General features: G+C 43.4%; 1 protein-coding gene across 5 annotated transcripts in view; it reads right to left on the bottom strand.

Annotated features, from left to right (window-relative positions):
- The window catches only part of PRDM11 (PR/SET domain 11), a 60,174-nt gene that overhangs the window by 9,994 nt on the left and 29,872 nt on the right, over positions 1 to 20,308 (bottom strand). For 3 of the 5 annotated variants that reach the window (XM_037900108.2, XM_007060725.4, XM_037900107.2), the window contains exons 6-7: positions 4,045 to 4,232; positions 37 to 687 (exon numbers count right to left, since the gene is read on the bottom strand). In XM_037900108.2, coding sequence (XP_037756036.1) covers positions 37 to 687; positions 4,045 to 4,232 — 839 coding nt within the window. Of the gene's footprint in view, positions 1 to 36; positions 688 to 4,044; positions 4,233 to 10,548; positions 14,641 to 16,658; positions 17,072 to 20,308 lie in introns of those variants that run through there. The other 2 variants (XM_037900111.2, XM_043548119.1) reach the window with 2 other exon arrangements.

Genomic DNA, 20,308 nt, shown 5'->3' with positions numbered 1-20,308 from the left:
AGGGTTTGAAGAACATTCTAATTCTGCATGACTTACCTGTGGGGTCAGACAACTCTTGGAGCTCGGGTACCTGAGATGGTACAAGAGGCGGCTCAGGTAACTTGCTAGATCTCAACATGTCTAGCTCAGCCTGCAGCTCACGGATCTTCTTCTTCAATCGTATGCAATTGGGACAGAAGGAAGTTGTGGGGATTTCATGTGAGTTGCCTTGAGTCGATGCTAGCGATAGCTCAGTTGGGCTTTCTGCCTTGAGTGACAGAGGCTCTTCATCTTCATCTTCCAGGAGGCCCATCTCTTTGGCCGCACTGTAAGAGGAACCATGGGGGACCTTCCATTCACCTTCATTTTGGTTTCTGCTAAAGTTTGGGGAGCTATGCCGAATGGCAGCTCCACACCTTTCAAAGATGTCTTCAGCCTGGTATTTGGATGCCTTTCTAATGGAAAGGGGTGTGCTTGTTGTTAGCTGGTGCTCTTGCCGCTTTGCTGACTCTAGGGAAGCCTCCAGGACATCTTTGAAGATGAGATCTATCTTCTTTTTCTTCATCTGGGTGTGAGATTCCCCCTCATCACAGCTGCGCTTGTAGGGGCTCTTCCCTTGCTTTAACGTGGTGAGCTGGAGGGGGCCTCTCATATCCTCTTGATTTTCCACATTTTTTTCTGACTTTTCCCTCTGTAATTTTTTATCTCCTAGAAAGGAAAGTGAGGGGTGGGGATCATCAAAGAGAACTATGAAATATTCCTCAATCCAAAACTAAAAAGAAAAGAAAAAAGCAGGCCAAATCCCTGCATATTTGTTGATTGCATTACAAATAAGGGAACTAAAAGAATTCAGTGGAAATCAAGACTCAGAAGAAGAGGAGCTCTACTAACGGGCAAGCCTTCAAAATGGAGAGACAGTATCTAGGCAGCCATACAGGAGTAGGACCCATACATTTTTAAGAGAAGAAAAACTATAGGCATGTTGCCGAACATAACAGGTATAACCAACCTGTGCTGGAATGAGACTACAGAATTAATCACTGATCACAGCGGAATCCAGGGCTCTGGCCCAAATACCTATTGCCTTTCTGGAAGTACAGTGACTACTTTGACTTGGTAAAAGGTATCAGGTGAACAACACATGAAGCTTGAGATTCAGAGTTTTCCATCAGAACCCCAGAGTCTGCCCATTTCACAACAGAAAGCTTGGAAGGCCTTTTCATTCTGTTTCAGTTTGAGGCTCTTTCAGAGACGAGAGCGCAAAGAGATCAAAGACTTGCAGTCTTAATCCCTGTGGTACATGTTGCCAACTCAGCTAAAACTGGTGAATGCCCTCCAAGGTTGGGACAGCTATCTTGTCCCAATGGTTTATAACAATGTGGCCGCTATTCAAAATTAAAAAATAAAAGCAACATTATACAAATAATTAATTGCTTAAAACAAAGGGAATAGCCAGATTTCCTTACCTGGATATTCAAAGGATGATAGGTTTGGTTCAATTTCCATCTTTCTTCTATCTTGTAAATAACTTCAAGCATTGGTGACTTCCCAAACAAGAGGTTGCTTTATGCCGATTTTTTGTTTTTAAACCATATTCATGCTTTCATAAGTTACAGTGTAGGAGTTACTAGGGTCTTTCTGAGGAAAGCAATGCTAAGAATGCAGAAAAGATGCAAGACTCAAAACACTCAGGGTATTCCACTATATGGAGGGCTGGACTGGACAACCAATTTCATGCCGGGTTGTTAGGTCAGGGTTGTATCCCCACTTGCTGTCTTGTATGAACCAAAACAACAGCCTGAATTTCAATGCATTTCACCAGGGCGTTTCTAAGGGCTTGAATATTTTACCTTATTTTTTCCCCTTTAGTGGAGGATTGCAGCCAGAGATAAAGGAAGTAACTTAAGACTGATCCTACTTCTTTTATAATTAAATAAATGGTTCAGCCCCCTATAAAGATATTAAACCACATGAAAAACCCTTATATAATAGGTCTTAAGGCAGAAACCCTGATGATAAAAACAAAATGAAAAATAATAGCAGCTTTGTTACTTATTGGGACTTTACAAAGTCTGTCTTTTTACTTGGCAGGCTGTAGAGGACTGTGCACGCTTCGGGTATGCTTCTAAATATAATATTATTTAAAAGATTTCTATTTTCTACTGATCAGCAAGGTGAAGCACCTTCCAGAGCCGCCCTCAGAGCAGATGCTGTAAAAATCTGGGAATTCTAAAGAAAGTCTGCAAGTGATGCTCAGGGCTTGTCTACACTTACCGGGGGATTGATGAGCAGCGATTGATGCATCAGCGGTCAATTTAGCGGGTCTAGTGAAGAGCCGCTAGATTAACCGCAGATCGCTCTCCCGTCGACCCCGGTACTCCACTGGATCGAGAGGAGTAGGGGGAATCGACGGGAGAGCATCTCCCATTGACATCGCGTAGTGTGGACCCTGCAGTAAGTAGATCTAAGCTATGTGGTTCTGAGCTATTCACGTAACTCAAATTGCGTAGCTTAGATCGAATTTCCCCTGTAGTGTAGACAAGGCCTCGGTATTTGCAACGTCTCCATTTCTGTTCTGCAATACCGAGCCCATTGCAGAGAGCGACTGGCTCCCAGAGATACCTGCAGGTTTCTCGGTAGGCCTTTTCAACCATCTCAATTTCTTCTAAAACAAGATCATGCAGCAGGATGGTGAGACGCAGACCCAGTTCTTCACTACACACATAGTTTCACTCTGGTCCAATGTGCACTGTGACTTAATCTCTGAATTCATACAAATCCAAGGTCTAAATGCAAGTGTGGTGTTTGTGTGGCAGGGCTATTGATTTCCAGAACCTGTGTCATGGGCATTCAGGCTCAGACAAGCACTGGGGCATACCACTTAACTGCCAGCTGACATGTGGGACACCCAGGACATAGGCTTTCCCTTTAGTATCTTCTGAAAGTTTCAAAATATTTTAGCAACTGGCGACATGTGTGGGATAAAGCAACTCCCCATAAGCTTGTATACAGTACAATTATTAATAGAATTGTTCATGGAATAAGTGCATATTCACCAAATATTATCATTGATATACCATATTTCCCATGCGTAAAAACCAGGGTGACAGACTAAACAGATCTTCCAGGAGGTTCTGCCCTACCCATGTTTTAACAGAAGACACCTTTTACCAAGTCAAGGCAGCAGCTGTGCAATAATACACATAGGCTTTTTAATTATAAAATTGTATTTAGTTTGGCTGCCTCTCAGAGGCCCTGCCATTCTGTGGCTGGGCTTGCAAATAAATTCCCTTGGTCCCCTTTGTGTCATTGCATTGTACAGACAATCAGGTGCATGAGAGGTTTTGTGATTTGTTTTGTTTTTGTCTTCCTCTAAATCTCTGATTGCTCTGGCAACTGAATGCAGGACCAGTTCATTTGTTCCAGTGTGGCTATTCCTGCAATAAGACAACAATACTAATCCAAGGAAAAAATAATCTGATTCCACTGCCAATTACAAAGCCTGCCATATGCATTACAAGACATGTAAAGCTGTATGTCTGATGAGCCTCTAGCCAATGCAGTGATATTCCCAAATTGACTCACTGAAGAAAGAGAGAAATTATGTCAGGAAATCAGACATATACAAAATACACCAAGGAAACATCCCTTTCACATGCACACAGAGCCATCCAAATACTAGATGATCACAATGGTCCCTTCTGATCTTGGAATCTATGGTCTTCAGAGAGCCACCAGCTCAGCAGCCTTCAGAACAGAGAGCCTTGTAGAGGGAAAGCTCTGAGATCCCAGTGCTTTGTTTCAGTTTCTTACAGTACATGAAGTGAAAATGCCCTTCTGTGATCCTTCACTCCAAAACGTGTGGGTTTTTTTAAACTCATATCTATCCCAGGGAACCAGGCAGGAGGGACTCTGCACTCAGTGGACTTTGGTTATAGAAGTTCAGAACTCCGTATAGAGGTTGAGTATTATTTATTTATATTATGCCTTCGATCGAAAGCACTTGGTGCACAAAGCTTGATCACAGAAAGGGAAAAAAGGGATGATGTGAAGGAAGAAACTCACCTCTTGTGAGGTTTCTGTTGATGGTCTCCTGGGACATACTATGCAACCGCTTCATGTAATCCTCACTGTACCAGACTCTCAGCCTCTCCCCAGGCCGGATGTCCCGACAGGCTCGGAAGTAAATCCTCTCACTATGCTGAAAGGCCATCAGATTCTGCTCCCTCTCCTCTCGGGATATGACCACATACCTGAGGGAGAGGATAAAGTAGGCTTGAATCATAAACTTCAGTGGAGGTGTGCCCCCTCCCTTTCTTATCAAAGTCAACTGAGACACATCCACAGTCATGCCAGAACGATCTTCAAAGACAGTCACAGAACCAGCAAGATTGGATAACACGGAATTATGGACAAATGATATGTCAGTGTATAGATACAAGAATACGAACAGGGATACCTAAGGACTATTAAACAGGTTCTTGAGTCTGTGGTAGCTGTTTCAGCCTGGGAAGGGAGGTTACTACTTCTATTACTGTAACAATATACATGCCATATGAAGGACTATCAGTGCTAATGCTTGTGACGCACACACTCACCTTTGACATTTTTCTTGCCTAAAATGTGTTAAACGGAATTGGTGACTTCCTGGACTCTGGTCTTCCTGGACCAGGTCTACCCCCTGTTCCACCCCAGGAGTCTTAGAAATGACAGAACCTTCTGGCCTCCCACCAATCCAGGCCTCCCACCAACAGCTGCTCAAACACCATTTGACCCTTCAAGATAAGCCATATTTCTTAGCTTCTCCCTTGCTGGTTAAGCAGTACCTGGTTACTCAAAAGGGGGAAGATCATGGTGGCTGATGATGAGTGCATGAGCCAAACATTTTGAATTGCAGTCTAGGAAACTGAGAGATCATCTACACTGGTGGCTTTTGCACATGTGCAGTTTCATTGGTATCCAGTACAAAAGAATACAGTGTAGAGAAACTCGAAATGCTTGAAATCCAATAACACAAGCTAACGACCTGCTAATAACTTTTGATTGAAAGATCGAAGTTCAACAATGAGATTTTTTTTTTCCTGTTCTCCAAAAGCCCAATTTCAGCGCAGTGGGAACAGGGAAATTAATCTTGCTAGTCAACCCATCCTCTACATGCATCTTGATAATATACAGATTTAGAGGCAGACATAGAATAGTCAGGCTAGCGCCTCCTTTTCTTCATCTTGGAGGAGGAAAGAAAGGCATCCTATAAGCCATAAGGGTCCTATCCATTGCTGCTTAACTACTTTTTGTAGGCATATAGGACTAGAAGCAGAACCCGAATACTGTGCATATAAAACTGGTTGATGCTATTTGAAAACTATATATTTATTATAATTTACAACATCTTCTCCCCTTCTTACTCCTCTTCTCTTCAGCTTTAAAGGCTCCATGTCACAATGACCCCAATATCAGTATGGGAGAGCAGCCATTATGCCTCCTTCTACAATCTCCTACCGTTGTGCCTTGTATGAATCATTGTTAATTCAAAGCACAACTTCTTTTTGGATAGAGAAATGTGTGTATTTTCCCTTGAATTCACATTCTCTCTCTCTCTCACACACACACAAAATTGCAGAGGGAAAAGTTCACAAACTTGATCAAGTTTTGTAAATACAAGAAACAGGTTTGCAAAGCCTCCGACAGCATGAGTTTCAATCAGCTCTGGTTTTAGTGTTAACCAACTGCCCGTTTGACTGTAATCAGCTATGTTTTATATACTATTGTGCTACACACAGTACCCACAATGGTCTATAGTCATCAGTAATTATGCAAACAACAGCCTTTATCACTCCCACCAGCAAAATAATACGAACAGCCTACGAGACTTTTTAATTAGCCTTTTATAAATATGTCAAAAAAAGTGAGCCCTCATTTACAGCAACGTAGCACTGGGAAGGAGGCTACTAGGGATTGTGCTTGTGTATCAGATGTCACTTCTGTGTTGACCTATTCAGGCATTCAAAAAACAATGCCTAGAGCACCCAGGAGATATGCTGCTTCGCTATGATCTGTTCCGTGGTTAGTCCACCTGAGCAGCATAAGTGAGTGCAGGGAACGGTTGCCCCAGCACAAGCAAAACTACGGAAATGTTCCAGTGACAGTTAAGGCCTGATTCTCCAGCTACTCTTCATCCCCAGACTCCCAGTTGAGTGAGAACGTTGATGAGATCAGTCTGCTCCTCTACACAAGCACAATTACTTTTAGATATTTAACAACTTCCACAAAGGCATTCATACTTTACAGAATGTGCACGGTTCAACCCAGTAGCCAACAACACTGATATTTATAGGATAGTATCTTGTAGGGCAGGATAATGTTGTATGTGCCCAATAACTAGATTTGTCATAGAGATTTTGAGAATTCAGTAAGGTTCAGCTTTGTGTGAGAGTGAACTGGTAACATTTTCTATTAGGTCACACAAGAACAAGATAATGTTAAAGCCACGTTTTCCTGTTACATGGCTTACTATGCCTGCCAACCCCCCAAACTTCTCAAATTTTCTGCCTGATCCTTAGGTACAGTAAGGACCCACGATTCCCACCCACTTTTCTTTTGCCAGCCTGGCTTCCCCTCCCAGGTACAGTGCTGGCTGCACACTGTTTCTTCCCAGCCCAGCTTCCAATATAACCTACCTTGACTGCCATTTCCTGACCTTCCATCACACCGGGAACTAGTGGTGTGTATGTGTGAAATACAAAGAAATACAGCAAATGCTATTGTGGATCCAACCAGTGGTGGATCAAGTTCAGGCTGTCTGACAGTGGCCAGTACTGAATTCTTCAGAGGAAGGAGCAAGAAACCCCATAATGGACAGTTTTGGGATAATCTGCCCATAGGTAAATTTCTTCCTAGTCTTGGGCAATTAGTGGTTGGTTTAAACCCTAAAGCAGGAGGCTTTGTATCCCTTATATTTTTCCAATCTAATGTAAATGTGGATGTTCTCATCCATATAACTAAACTTTTAAAATCCTACCAAGCTTTTAGCCAATAATATCCTGTGGCAATTAGTTCCGCAGATTCATTATGCATTTTGTAAAGAAGTATTTCCTTTCACCAGTTTAAAATTACATTGTCACTGAATGTCCCCTTGAGGTGGGAACCATGAGAGGAGGGGGGAAAACACTGGAACTGGCAGCATGTTTAAATGGCAAGGGAGATTCCTGGAAAAATAATCGAAGAATCAATTTGTAAGTACCTAGCAAGTAATAGTCAACATGGATTTGTCAAAAATAAATCATATGAAACCAACCTAGTATCTTCTTTGACAGGGTAACAAGTCTTGTGGATGGGGGAAAAGCGGAAGATGTGATATATCCTGACTTTAGTAAGGCTTTTGATACTGTCTCATAGGATCTTCTCATAAGCAAACTGGAAATGTAGCCTTGACGAATCTGCTACAAGGTGGGTGCACACTTATTTGGAAAACCATACTCAGCATTTATCAATGGTTCACAGTCAAGCTGGAATGGCATATCCAGTGGGGTCCTGCAGGGATCTGTCCTGGGCCTGGTTCTATTCAATATCTTCATCAATGATTTGGATAATGCCATAAAGAGTACTGTTATAAAGTCTGCAGATGATACTAAGCTGGGAGAGGTTACAAGTGCTTTGGAGGATAGGATTAGAATTCAAAATGATCTACTGGGAGAAACAGTCTGAAATAAATAGGATGAAATTAAATAAGAACAAATGCAAAGTACTACACTTAGGATGGAATAATCAACTGCATAAATACAAAATGTGAAATGACTGCCTAGGAAGGAGTACTTCAGAAAAGGATCTGGGGGTCATAGTTGATCACAAACTAAATGAGACTCAACAATGTAATACTGTTGCAAAAAAAAGCGAACATAATTCTGGGATGTATTAGCAGGAGTGTTGAAAGCAAGACACGAGAAGCAATTCTTCCACTCTATTCAGCACTGATAAGGCCTCAACTGGAGTTCTGGGCACCATACTTTGGGAAAGATGTGGAAAAATTGGAAAAAGTCCAGAGGAGAGCAACAAAAATGAATACAGGTCTAGAAAACATGACCTCTGAGGAAAGATTGAAAAAATTGGGTTTGTCTGGAGAAGAGACATGGTAACAGCCAAGTACGTAAAAGGTTACTATAAAGAGGAAGGTGACAAATTGTTCTCCTTATCCCCTGAGGACAGGACAAGAAGCAATGGGCTTACATTGTAGAAAGGGAGATTTACATTAGACATTAGGAAAAACTTCCTGTCAGGGTAGTTAAGCACTGTAACCAATTATGTAGGGAGGTTGTGGAATCTCCATCACTGGAGGTTTTTGAGAACAAGTTAGACGAACACCTGTCAGGGATGGTCTAGAATAGATAATATTTTGTTCTTCCTCAATGCAGGGGACTGAATTAAGATAACCTCTTGAGCTCTCTTCCATTCCTACATTCTGTGATCAGAGAATTCCTGGCTGGGAAGAAAGGCCAGGTGATTCTGCATTTTCCCAGAAGACCTTACTGAAGCCAATCTCCCAGCCTTCCCTGCTCCTGTGCAGACAACTCTCTAGTGGCCCATACCTACTTTGGAAAATGGTTAGTTCCCAGCTGTTAACCACCTAGCAATTAGCCAGTGTCTTTGGCCTGGTCTACATATACAAATTACACTGTTTTAATTCAACCTGTTTAGGAACTGGTGTAGTTAAGATCAGTACAACCCCATTGTGTAGGGATTTCTGAATTTGTTTAAGAGTGCCTTTGAACAGTATTGAATCATCTTAAAACTGATGTAAGGCTACGTCTACACTGCAGTGGCATAGCTACGGTGCTGCAGCTGTAGCATCATACTGTAGACATTTGCTACAGCAGCAGGAGGGGTTTTTCCATCACTGTAGCTAGGTGGTAGCTAGGTTGACAGAATTCTTCCACCAATCTAGTGGTGTCTACACCAAGGCTTAAGTTAGCTCAACTACATTTCTCATGGGGGCAAATTTTTTCACATCCCTGGGTGATGTAGCTAGGTCTACCTACGTTTTAGGCGTAAACACTGCCTAAGGTGCTCAAACCAATTTAAGACTGTCTACATGAGGGGGTTGAAGCAATTTAACAATATCTACACTCAAACGTTAGGTTGACCCTGCTACAGTGCTCAGGGGGTGTGAAAAATCCACCCTCCTGTGTGACATAGTTGAGCCAACCTAACCACCGGTGTTATCTAGCTAGCATCTCTTAGGGAGATGGAGTAACTACAGTGATGGGAGAACTCCTCTTGTCATGGGAGTGAGCATCTACACTGAAGTGCTATGGCAGTGCAGCTGTAGCACTGCAGCATTTCTCGTGAAGACATAGACACTGGTACAATTTCTGACAAGACCTTAAGGCTGTTTCCCAGCAATATTAGTGAGGTGAGGTTCCAAAAGGAGAGAGATACTGGTGACAATAGACATGTGACTCAGTCAAACCCATCCATCTGCAATTGCTTCGGGTTTTGAAGAGGTACCTGCAGATTACGGAGTAAAGTGAAAATAATGAATTTTAGCTCTCACAGGGGTGATAAAGTCTCCCAGCTGTCCTATGCCCTGGGACAGAGAAGCCAAAGGGTAAAGTCATAGTAAACTCCTCTTCAAATGCTGACAAGGACTCTGCCCAGTCTACTCCGACCCAGCGAAATGCCAGGTCTCAGATCAACAGCACTGTTCAGATATTGCACTGCCCAGAGACATGGGAGCCTGCCGCTCTTGCTGGTGTGTATTGACTGGAATTGATTCCTTAGCTGTTGGAGAGGCAAGCGGGCAGCAGCCGTGATCCTAGCTATACAGAAGCTGGCCCTGCAGTATGTGCTTTCCATTTAGTGGCTAAACGCTATTCTGTATTCCCTTTACACCGCTTCTCTCTTACAGCTGACTTTGGACTCCCAGAAGCCAAGAAGCTCTCAGGTCTCCCTGCTCAGGGGTGGTTGGTGTAGCTATTTCTCACACACTTCAGAAGTAAGGGGGATTTGGAGGGAACAAGGGGACCCAGTGGAGATTCAAGTATTGGAGAGAGCCACAGGCCACTGGAGGGCAGGGTGTGTGTGTTGTGGGACAGTTGGGAAGCCCTGGAAAAGGTTTGTTGTGGGGGAACCTCAGTCATTCTGCCCCTCTCCCCTCAGCCTCCCTAACCCTGTTCTCTTTGTCTCCCCCCATTTACCCGCACTATCTCCTCCCTGGGGGCTCTGTGCTGGTCTGGTGCCAGGAGAAGCCGAGGGGAGGGAAGAGAGAAGCCCACCTGGCTGCCTGAAGGCAGGCACCACAGCAGACCCAGGAGGAACAGCAGCAGCTTGCTGCCTCCATTTCAGTGGCCACAGGAGGTGCCTACCTGCACCCCAGCCACAAGCGACAGGACTGCCAAAGGCTCGTGTGTCACTCCAGGTTTGTGACATTTGGCAGCCCTGGGATGTCTGGGAATGTCAGACAGCAAATGGATGTGGCTTCTGAGATGGCTGCGTACACCAGATCTTTAACTTTAGCTCCCTGGCACAAATCCAGGCAGAGATGGAGTGGGAAGGACAAATGACCCAACAAGCATGTGTGTTAAAAGTGTTATATATTTATTGTAATTTATTTAACAAAATACTTTTAAAGAAATATTTTTCCAGCATATACAAGAAATGGAAATACTGGCGTAAGCACAGCAATATGCTTCAACACGGGCACTTTGTTTCTCAGGCTTCCATCACCAGTCAGTGTGATGTGCACAGGAGGAAGTGCCCTTTGCAAGACAGTACAAAGCAACCATTTCACTGAGGGTCTACAAGGGCAGACAATTCCCGCCGGGAACTGGGCCCATTAGTAATACCCCACAGAGGAAATTCAGGGATATAACTTAATCTAGTCATTGGATTTTATAATATGTGGTCCTTTCTCGTCACCAATCCCCTGAGCCCTGATGTTTCAGGGGTTTGCGCTTTAGGCTGTCCCATTAGCAGAACAGAAAACAGGGTCATCAGTGGTGGCTCCAGACATAAAGAGACTAAGCAAATGCCTAGGGCCCCAAGCAGCTCAACGGGGGCCCCCGATTTAGTATTACCCCCAAAATACTATTCATCTTATTTAATGTGGAGATTTTAACAAGCATATTAGTATGTGTTGTGTTGGTACATTTTTTGGTTTGCAGAAACAATGCAGTTAGTATTTTTAGGGAGTCAGTAAGAGGTAATGGAGTGCCCCTAAATTATTCTTGCTTAGGGCCCCCAAAGGACTAGAACCACCTCTGACGGTCATCGCTCTTTAAGTGCTTCTATACATTAAGGGCTTTATTCTAAAACATTCTGAGTACCCATAACGACCATAAATGTCATTGGGAACTGCGGATGCCTACCAGCTGCAGAGCTGAGGCCTCCATTGTCTAGCTCTGAGAGTTCCCATGGCAGCTCCCCAAGGACAACATAACCAGTGGGGCTAATCTTGCAGTTATATCAACAAGACATCAGCATGGACCAAATATTATAATAAATATAAACTAAGAATGTTACTAATAATATTCAGCAGTAGCACCATATTTACTCATACAAGCTTTTTAAAACATTTGCCATTTCTCAGTTTCTCCTTAAGCCACATTAGAAAAGTTTCTCCAACCTCAGCTGAGACCAAATACATTCCCCCACCATAAAAACCAAAAAGAGTATTTTTCTACAGAATACAAATATTGCAACTGAAGCAAAATGGCAGACTAATAGAAAGGAAAGCAAGCATTGCCCTGCTCTGGCCTTGATGCTCTGGGGAAATTCCTCTATGAGATCCAAAGTTGATTAATTCCTAGAAGAAAGGTGGTTTTCTCCTCACCAGACCTTGGCTTTCTTGAACTAGAGCCCTTTCTCAAGCAATTAAAATTTAACCTATTTGTATTAGGACAGTAAAATAAAAATACACACACCAGGAATGGCTCAACCACTGCAGTAACACTGAACTGAAGTATTTTAGACAATTCTCACAGTATATTTTAGAAGAGAAATGGCAAACAGCTGAAAGAAGAAAACACTCTTAACAGTTTCAGAACAATAAAGTAGATCTCACATATTGTGCTGTCCGAGTTCCCTGTCCACTAAGGCTTTGCCTACACAACCCTTAGATGAATTTGCAATTGGCTTGTGACAAGGCTGGCTCTAAACCAGATTTGTGTTCACATACCCAACATGGTTAGTACTTGGTTAGTAACTGTGGCAGCTAACCTTGTGTCACCATTTCAAGAGATCTAGGAGAACATGTGCTGTCTCTGTGCAACCAGGTAGTAACACTTGTGTGTAGATGTGAACCCCCCAACTCTGTTTGTGTCTCCAGTTTGGAAAATTCTCCTGTTACCCAGCTCTATGAACAGTAGGACATCCCAGAGAGCACAGGCTCACAAGCTGCTGGTGCTGCTCTGCGTGAACGTCCTCTTGGCACACAGGGATAACTGGCCAGATGTTTCTGGGGTCTGAGGTGGCATGACAGATGAGGATGTGGAAACCAGGGTAACACCCAATTGTGTTGTGAAAAAACTGCTGTGCGGATTCAACTCAACAAGGTGTGTTGTAGCCGGGTCGGATGAGGGTGCTAAAACCCAGTTTCAAAACCAAGATTATACATGTAAAGGCAGAGGGAGCCTAGGGCAACAACAAAGTTTAAAATGCTGAAACATCGTTCTCGCTTGTCTGGACAGAAACAAAGTGTTTGAGGTTTTAGCTTAGATATCTATCAGGAAATTTAGATTGTAAGCTCTTCAGGGCAGAGACTAAGCCTCAAATTCTGCCCTAAGATACCCCATTGTAAATAATTCCACCGAAGTCAATAGAATTACACTGATGTAAAACTAGTGTACATGAGATCGGAATCAGGCACTATGTCTTTACTTGTTTCTGTAGAATACCTAGCACATTTTTTGGTGCACAAAAACAATAGAGGTTATAACACGCCAGAAAGGAACATGGTACAACCCTGTTTGGCCACAATCACACTACAAATACTAGCCATGTTTAATCCTGACTGTGACGTGCAGACAGAGCCTCAGATACATTCAAGGAAATAGATGGATTAAACCCTGCAGCGCAAGTGCGTGCAATACTGCAGGGTTCTGGGCAAGTGCAACACCACATCTTTGAGGGTTTTATGGAATCATGGGAGGATGGAGTGGTCATCTAGTCCATCCTCCCACGCTAAGGAAGGATTAATTATACCTAGGCCATCCCAGATAGGTGATCATCCAACCTTTTCTTAAAAGCCTCCAGTGCTGGGAATTCCACTATCTCCCTTAGAAGTCTGTTCAAGTGCTTAGCTATCCTTATTGTTAAGACATTTTGCCTAATATCTAAGCTAAATTTTCCTCTGCTGCAAACTAAACTGGATTACTTCTTATCCTACTCTCAGTGGACATTGAGAGCCATCCTCTGTGTCAAACAATGCTTGGACAGTCTCTCCCAAGTTGCAGCGGGTGGGAGGTTCTCTCTGCATCTACTTTCTTCCCATCTCAGCATTTGCACTTTTATATCCCCATTCCCAAAGCTGCATATAATTATTACAGTAAGCCCTGATCTCCCATTATTGCAGAGCACAAGATAAACTAATGAGCAATTACAGCCTTTAAAGCTATAATGATGCATCACTTAGTTAAGAATCTGCATAGCACATATGCCAATTTGCAGGATAATAGTGGGAGGAAAGAGGCTGGGATATTTTGTGGTTTGGTTTTTAAAGGAAGTTTGCAAATATGTTGCCCTAATAATGTTTCACAGGCATCCTCCAAGATCAAAGAAATCAGTCTAATTGCATCTCTCAGCCTCTAGAGCACTTAAGCACAGGGGGCCCTGATGGCTCAAAATAGCTACAAGACAAAAAGAATTGAGGTTTAACTTCCCTACAATCCAGGTTCTAAAAGGCTTGAGACACCTGTTTGTCAGTCCATCGGGCCAGGCCTACTACTCAGCTGCCATAACTCTGCTTTACAGGTAAGGGGGGCCTGCTGCTCCTCACCATGTAATACTGATCCTTGGGTGGAGGCCCTGTGAATTCGCAACAGCTCAGGATGGACCTCCCTTCTTTTATTTAACAGGAAGCAGATTAAAAATGGTGTTTTCTCTTTTGTGACCTGGTAGTCCGTGCAGGAGCAGGCTGCTTTGGGGGGCTTTGGTTGGACTCTGCATGGGGCTCAGATGGGTTCCTTGAGCAGGGTGCCTGCAGGACAGTCCTTGGGGTGGCATTAGGGTCCTGCACCCTATGAAAAGCCTGGACCCCATCACGGATTTCTGTCAGGGTCTGGCACATCTGGCTGACTTGCCCAGTCAGGTCAGTCATCCTCTGACCAATCACATGCATGCTGTCCGCCATGTCTCTGTGGATAGCCACCAGCTCCTGGCAGAACTGCCTGAACAGGTCTGTCTGCTGGGTGTGGGAATGGAGTAGTTGCCGATCGAAGCTAGAAAGGGGCGGACTCCTGGTGCGTGGGTGAGGGGGTTGGTAGGATGACTGGGCATGTGGGGACAAGTGCTGCACTTCCTGCCTTTGGTTGGTAGCTTCAGATTGATCAGATGAAGAAGAAGTGCGGAGGAGAGAAGGCCCAGAGAGCTGGCTGGCTTCTTCACCATCCCTCTGCAGTGATGAGAAGTGGTGCTCCTGTGAGGGGCCTGGCATTTCTTCATCTTCATCAGCTTTAAACAGAACAAGAAGTGCAAATTATTATGGCAAAACTTTCTCTCCCATGACTTGTTTCAAGAGATCTTAGAGCAGCTGGAAAGCTTTCTCTTCACTATCCTAGCGTTAGAGACAAGCCTCCAGATACAGTTTTTGGTGCATAACTTAAACGTGCTTGCCCATGTAAAGCAAATATTAGCACCTGAGCAACAAATGTGAAGGAACCCAATCAGTTGAGGAGGGATCCAACCTGAGAGGGTATCCAGTATAACCACATGGGTCAGGATTTGTTACCAGAAACTAAAATAATTTTAAACAATAGTGATGACCTACCTTCTCCAAAAGCACGGCTAAATAAGAAAAATTGCATGGTCTGGTTAAATTAAGACAGCTGGCCTTCAGGCTAGTGTCAAAACTCACCAGAGATGTGCAGATATCTGATGACAAACACCTGGTCATGTACTATTGCTTACATTATATTTTATATAATGGCACCTGGTCCTTGCCAAATTTGACTTGCATTGCAATATTTTTGGTTTGGTGCCAAGGGATATAATTTGGTAATGCTGCTTTAAAACAACAAGACCCCAAGTTAATTAGGTATGTTAGACTGTTGCAGGGGGAAAAAAAGCCACACAAAGAAAACCCCACTTCACTGTAATGACACTGATTGCAATAAAAATCTCGTGATAACCCTGTTCATGGGCATATGTACATCAAATATAATGATAATGCCTTATACTTCTAGCTACCTACTGATATCCTCACACAGACATATTAACTATTTTGAAAAAGGCTATCAGTTAAGACGTGAATCTCTGGATGATAAAGGCTAGAAACCCCATATAAATGTGCACATTACTGATTTCCAAAGGTAGGCACAAGGAGTTATCTAAGGGCATGTCTATCTTGCATAGAAAAACAGAGATCATCCCCCCCACAGGGTTTCAGAGCCCAAGTTCCAGCCCGAGCAGGAATGTCTACATGGCTATTTTTAGCCCCACAGCCTGAGGCTTGTGAGTCTGAGTCACTAGACCCAGGTTCTGAGACTCAGCATCATGGGTTTTTCTTTGCAGTATAGACACACCCTAACTGAGCCTCACTTTGCCAGTGCTAGTATTCTGTTCTTGCATTTCTATTAACAATGTTAACTGGTAGAGCACTAAGGGAAGAGACAGAACATGGTGGGAGAACACCAAGAGTGAAACTATACTTAGTCTACTTTCCAGAATAACAGATATCCCTCCTTCCCTACTTCATATCTCCATAGGCTTACAGCAAAACAAGTGCCGCATCCACACAGAAAAATTCATAAGTAAAGGCAAAAAAACAAACCAAACCGACACAGAGTAGAAAGGAATTTAGGCCTACAGAGCTGGAAGGAGTTAGTGAATTTCACTATAAGAAGCGTAACTAAAAAGCAGAGTCAATCTTCTGTTTCAGGAAAGAAAACAAATCATTAAGATGCCCTTTCTATTGATATTACTTGCACTGAACACTCAAACCACTAAATAAGAAGCCCACAATGGCCTGAGCACAAGTGTCAATAGTCACCATAAAAAGAGGACCTTGTTGAAGCTGATTATAGTGCAGCGGATCCATTAGTAATGGGATTTGGTGAGAGTCTCCTCCCTACTGGGATGCATGTTTGGGAACCCTCCCTAGTCCTTCATAACGGTCTTTCCACCCACTGGAAGTAGTTGCATCCAGCTCCCCATACCTGGTTGGCTTGGGTAAGGCTTTGATAGCTGCTGTCCATCCCTTAAAAAGGCAGAACCTTATCACTGTCCAATCATAAGATGGGGGAGACACAATAGGGCAAAAGGCTGGGAGAAGTTGACGCAAAAAAAAAATTTAATATGGGATGGGGGAAACTTGCTTCCATCTCACTTCACCATGATCAACAGAGACCTACTAGCGACCAACACCACAGTGAGCAGGAAGGTACAACACCTCATATCATACACAAATGACACCTTTGCGTCAAAACTGAGATATGTGAGCATAAAACAGAGGTTAATGTAGAGATACTTACAGCTCGTTGATGGGCTGTCAACCACGTCCAGATCCGCTCTCCGGAAGCCGTGCATCTGGTGTGACGAATGCAGCGTCGACTCGATGGCTCTCTCGTGGGCGGTCAGGACGATGGCCGAGGGCCGCCCCGTGCTGCCAGGGCTGGAGAGGGACCTCTGCATGAATGCCAGTTTGTCCTTGGTCCTTCTCTTCATGTCGTCCCATCTGTGCTTAATGTCTTTTACAGACCTGGGGACCTGGCTGACTGATGTGATTTTCCTGGCTATGCCTTCCCAGATCTTGTCCCTGTCAGCATGGGATAGACGCATTGTCTCCCTCCCAAACAGCATGGCTTCGTTCCGGGTCACCTCAGTGACCAGAATGTCCAGCTCTTCCTTGGAAAACTTGGGCTTCCTCTTTCGTTCAGTCATATTCCTTGGGTTGAACATCCCACAAAGCACAATTGGGTAAAAAGAAATCAACGCCAAGTACCACACCCCCCACATCCAACCACGTGCCCAGTGCTGCACTGGGGCTGATTTCCAGCAAGACGGAGTTGGTGGGACCAATTCCACCCACACCCACAACAAGCTTTCAATATTCCTCAGTCGAGATAGAAAAGGGCGGCCATTTTGTTTTTTAAAAGGTAACTTTCAAGCTTGAAACTCGGACTATTATGGAGGTGCTAGTTTGAGCGCCACAATTAAGATTGAGTTGAGTTCAAAGCAGGGATTCAAAGCCTTTTGTTATGTATGAACATTTCAGCATATCCTCACCAATACACGGAATAGTGAATGAATTTTGTGAGAATTTGCGAAGTCCATTAATTAGCTTATGAAGTAACAATTTAAAAATGGGACCTTTTAAAAAAAACCTTAGTATGCTGTGTCTTGACCTTACTTGTGTGTTCTAAATGATTTTAATAAGGGAACACAATGCAGACTCAATTTCCCTTACAGTTAAAACTCACTGAAATCTTATCCACAAGCTACCATATGAATACTTTTTTTAAATTTAAGAACTGATTAATAGTAATTTTTTTTACTTATTATCTTCTTAAGTGAAAGTTTCTTCTTCAGTGTACTTAACTAATACTATACTTCAGAGAATTCCAACAAACAGCTGTACAGTACACTCACTGAGTAGTGCCCGGTCACTATGCCACTCATCCAAGTTTGGCCCGGCTGTCCCTCTGCCAAAGTGAGCAGCAACACTATGAGAACTGGTCCTGGCGGATCCACAGCATAGCCAGCCCAGCCATGGCAAGTGTACTTTATGGCTATTTATTATTCATGTGCAGAGAGGGGCACAGAAGTGTATGTTTACATAGGGCCCAGTGATGGGTTAATCTGGCCCTGGTGGGTGCAGGAGAATGGAAGACTGGAGGGGCAGGGGAAACAGGTGTGCACTGAGAATACAAAGCTCCTGTAAACCCAGCTTACCTAACCAGTATGTTCAGGGTGCTTTGTATTATTCCAGAGCAGAGTAAAGCAGTCAGAACACATAGGTGACTCTGGCCTCAAAATTTCAAATAAACATGATTTAAGGTTGATACTACACAGCTTCCAATAATTAAAAATATATGATAATGTTCTCTTTAGATTTCCTGTTCAGCATCTATGTATGAAGTTTCTGATAATTTAAAAAAGGAAATTCTCACAAAAATCTACATCAAGATGGAGTAAAGTTTGAAAGTATATATCTGTAATTTAAGGTAAAAACAATCAGTGATGATGTAACTAACCCCAAATCAAACAATTAAAACCCAGGAAATTCAGACATATGCTAAAAATTAAAAGAAATCCAAACATATTAAGTATGGAAATGCCCAGTTAGAGCATTCAAACCACCTTAACTCTGTGCTATAGTAGCACTGTGGCGGCAGGGGGAAAATGAAAAAAATCTAAAGTGTCCTTAAAAATAAGTTTAATCTAATCTGGGACCACACATTAAAAAGCCTAATTTTAATTATATTGTTACTGCATGGTGTCACTATATGTTCAACCAGAAGTTATAGTTAATGTCATGCAGTTTGGGGGGGGAGGAGGGAGGGAGTGTTAATTGAAGGAGATCTGAAACAAAAGGTCCTGTCTGCGCGGCATGGACACTAAAGATCCCAAGATACATTTTAAGGGGTAGGCAATATGTCCCATTTTTGTAATCTGCACTAGTTATCAGGAGGTGCTGCCTCCCAGTGTGGAGAGGTTTGGGATACATTGGCATGAAAGGCACTAGACAAGTGCAAACTATGACAAAAACATATGGAAAAATAAGTGGACTCCTTTCAGGTGTATTTGTTTGTTTTCCTTAGTACTGTTATGTTGAGGGAGGGGTGAAACTTCACTGAAGGCACAACAGCCGCCCCTGTTCAGGATCAAGGAAAGAAGCAGTTAAGCTCCTTTATGGAACAGGTACCTGAAACAACAGGAGCCACTGCCCAAAACACAGGCCACATAAAAGGCTGGTCAGGAGGTGGGCTATGTGGGCTGAGGGGTTTTACTGGAGGCTGAATGCAAATACTGAGGGTGGGGTATTGTTCTGGTGGAGTTGTGTATGTGTGTACACATCTGCCTGTGCATAGATGATTCCAGAAACACCTCAGAAGCACTCACAGAAGGCAGCAGAAAGCCGACAGCCAGAGCAGAACATGTAGCGTGACCCTGAGAGAAAGCTAAGAGAGAGCTTTGGGGCAGAATGCTGGCTGGGAAAAGAGGATTGGAATATTTGCAAGGAAACTGTCTCCTGTATGATTCCTACTGTGTTCAGGGAAACTGGACTTTATGCACATTCTTTGTAAATAAGCAGAATTGTATCAAACAAGTATCTCACGACATCATCAATTTCTTCTTCTAACTGAAACAACCAGCAAGATTTCCAGTACTGGCTAACTGTTCTGGTCAAAAGGGGTAACAGTATGATAATCTCTCTATAAAGGGAAAGCCGGCGAGATTTTAACAGAGAACTCGCTTGGGAGTTGCTCTGAGCAACGTAAGCTGACAGTATTAACAAGACTGAGCCCTGTCTACATTACTGCTTTCACGACTTCTGTTATTGCTGGAGCTGCACCAGTGGTGAATTATGGGTCCCAAGTTTGCCATTGCGGCTAATACCATACAGGGAATTACACAGTGAATTAGTCACAAGCTAAAGTGAGATGTGGCAGTTTCAGGTCCTAGGGGCTCATACCAATTTTTCCTTCTGAGTCTGTGCATCAAAGTCGAATTTTCCTTTCAGTTTGCAGTTTAAGAGAATCCAAACACCAAAAAACCAAAAAACTCTACAAAAACTGGGAAGCCTGGCCTGATATTAAGTCAAAACATGAAGCCAGAAAGTGTCAGGTTCCCAGCAGGCCTGGTTTCCACAGGGTTGTGAGAGGCTCGCGCAGTGTTGTGATAGTTACCAGGAGCCTGGGATGAGTTTTGGGTCGGTATTAAAACCTAGTGTTTTGCCTTTTAGAGCTTCTTCAGGCCTCTAGTTTTGGCACCTATTGTGTGAATGGAAGGAGAAGGCTTTAACTTTCAAGCACTGTGGCCCATGCAGAATGTAATGTGAGGTGTTGCCAGACCCTGCCCACAGGAGTCATAACAGCCCATCCATCGTTTTGAATTCACTCCTCAGCTCAGAAGGAGCAGGGCCCCAGAGACAGCTTAAAGCTGTACAAGTTTCACTTTC

This window comes from Chelonia mydas, chromosome 6, assembly GCF_015237465.2.
Source record: "Chelonia mydas isolate rCheMyd1 chromosome 6, rCheMyd1.pri.v2, whole genome shotgun sequence".
NCBI lineage: Eukaryota > Metazoa > Chordata > Testudines > Cheloniidae > Chelonia > Chelonia mydas.
Note: the sequence above shows the minus strand (reverse complement) of the source record. Positions and strands in the feature narration are given on the sequence as shown.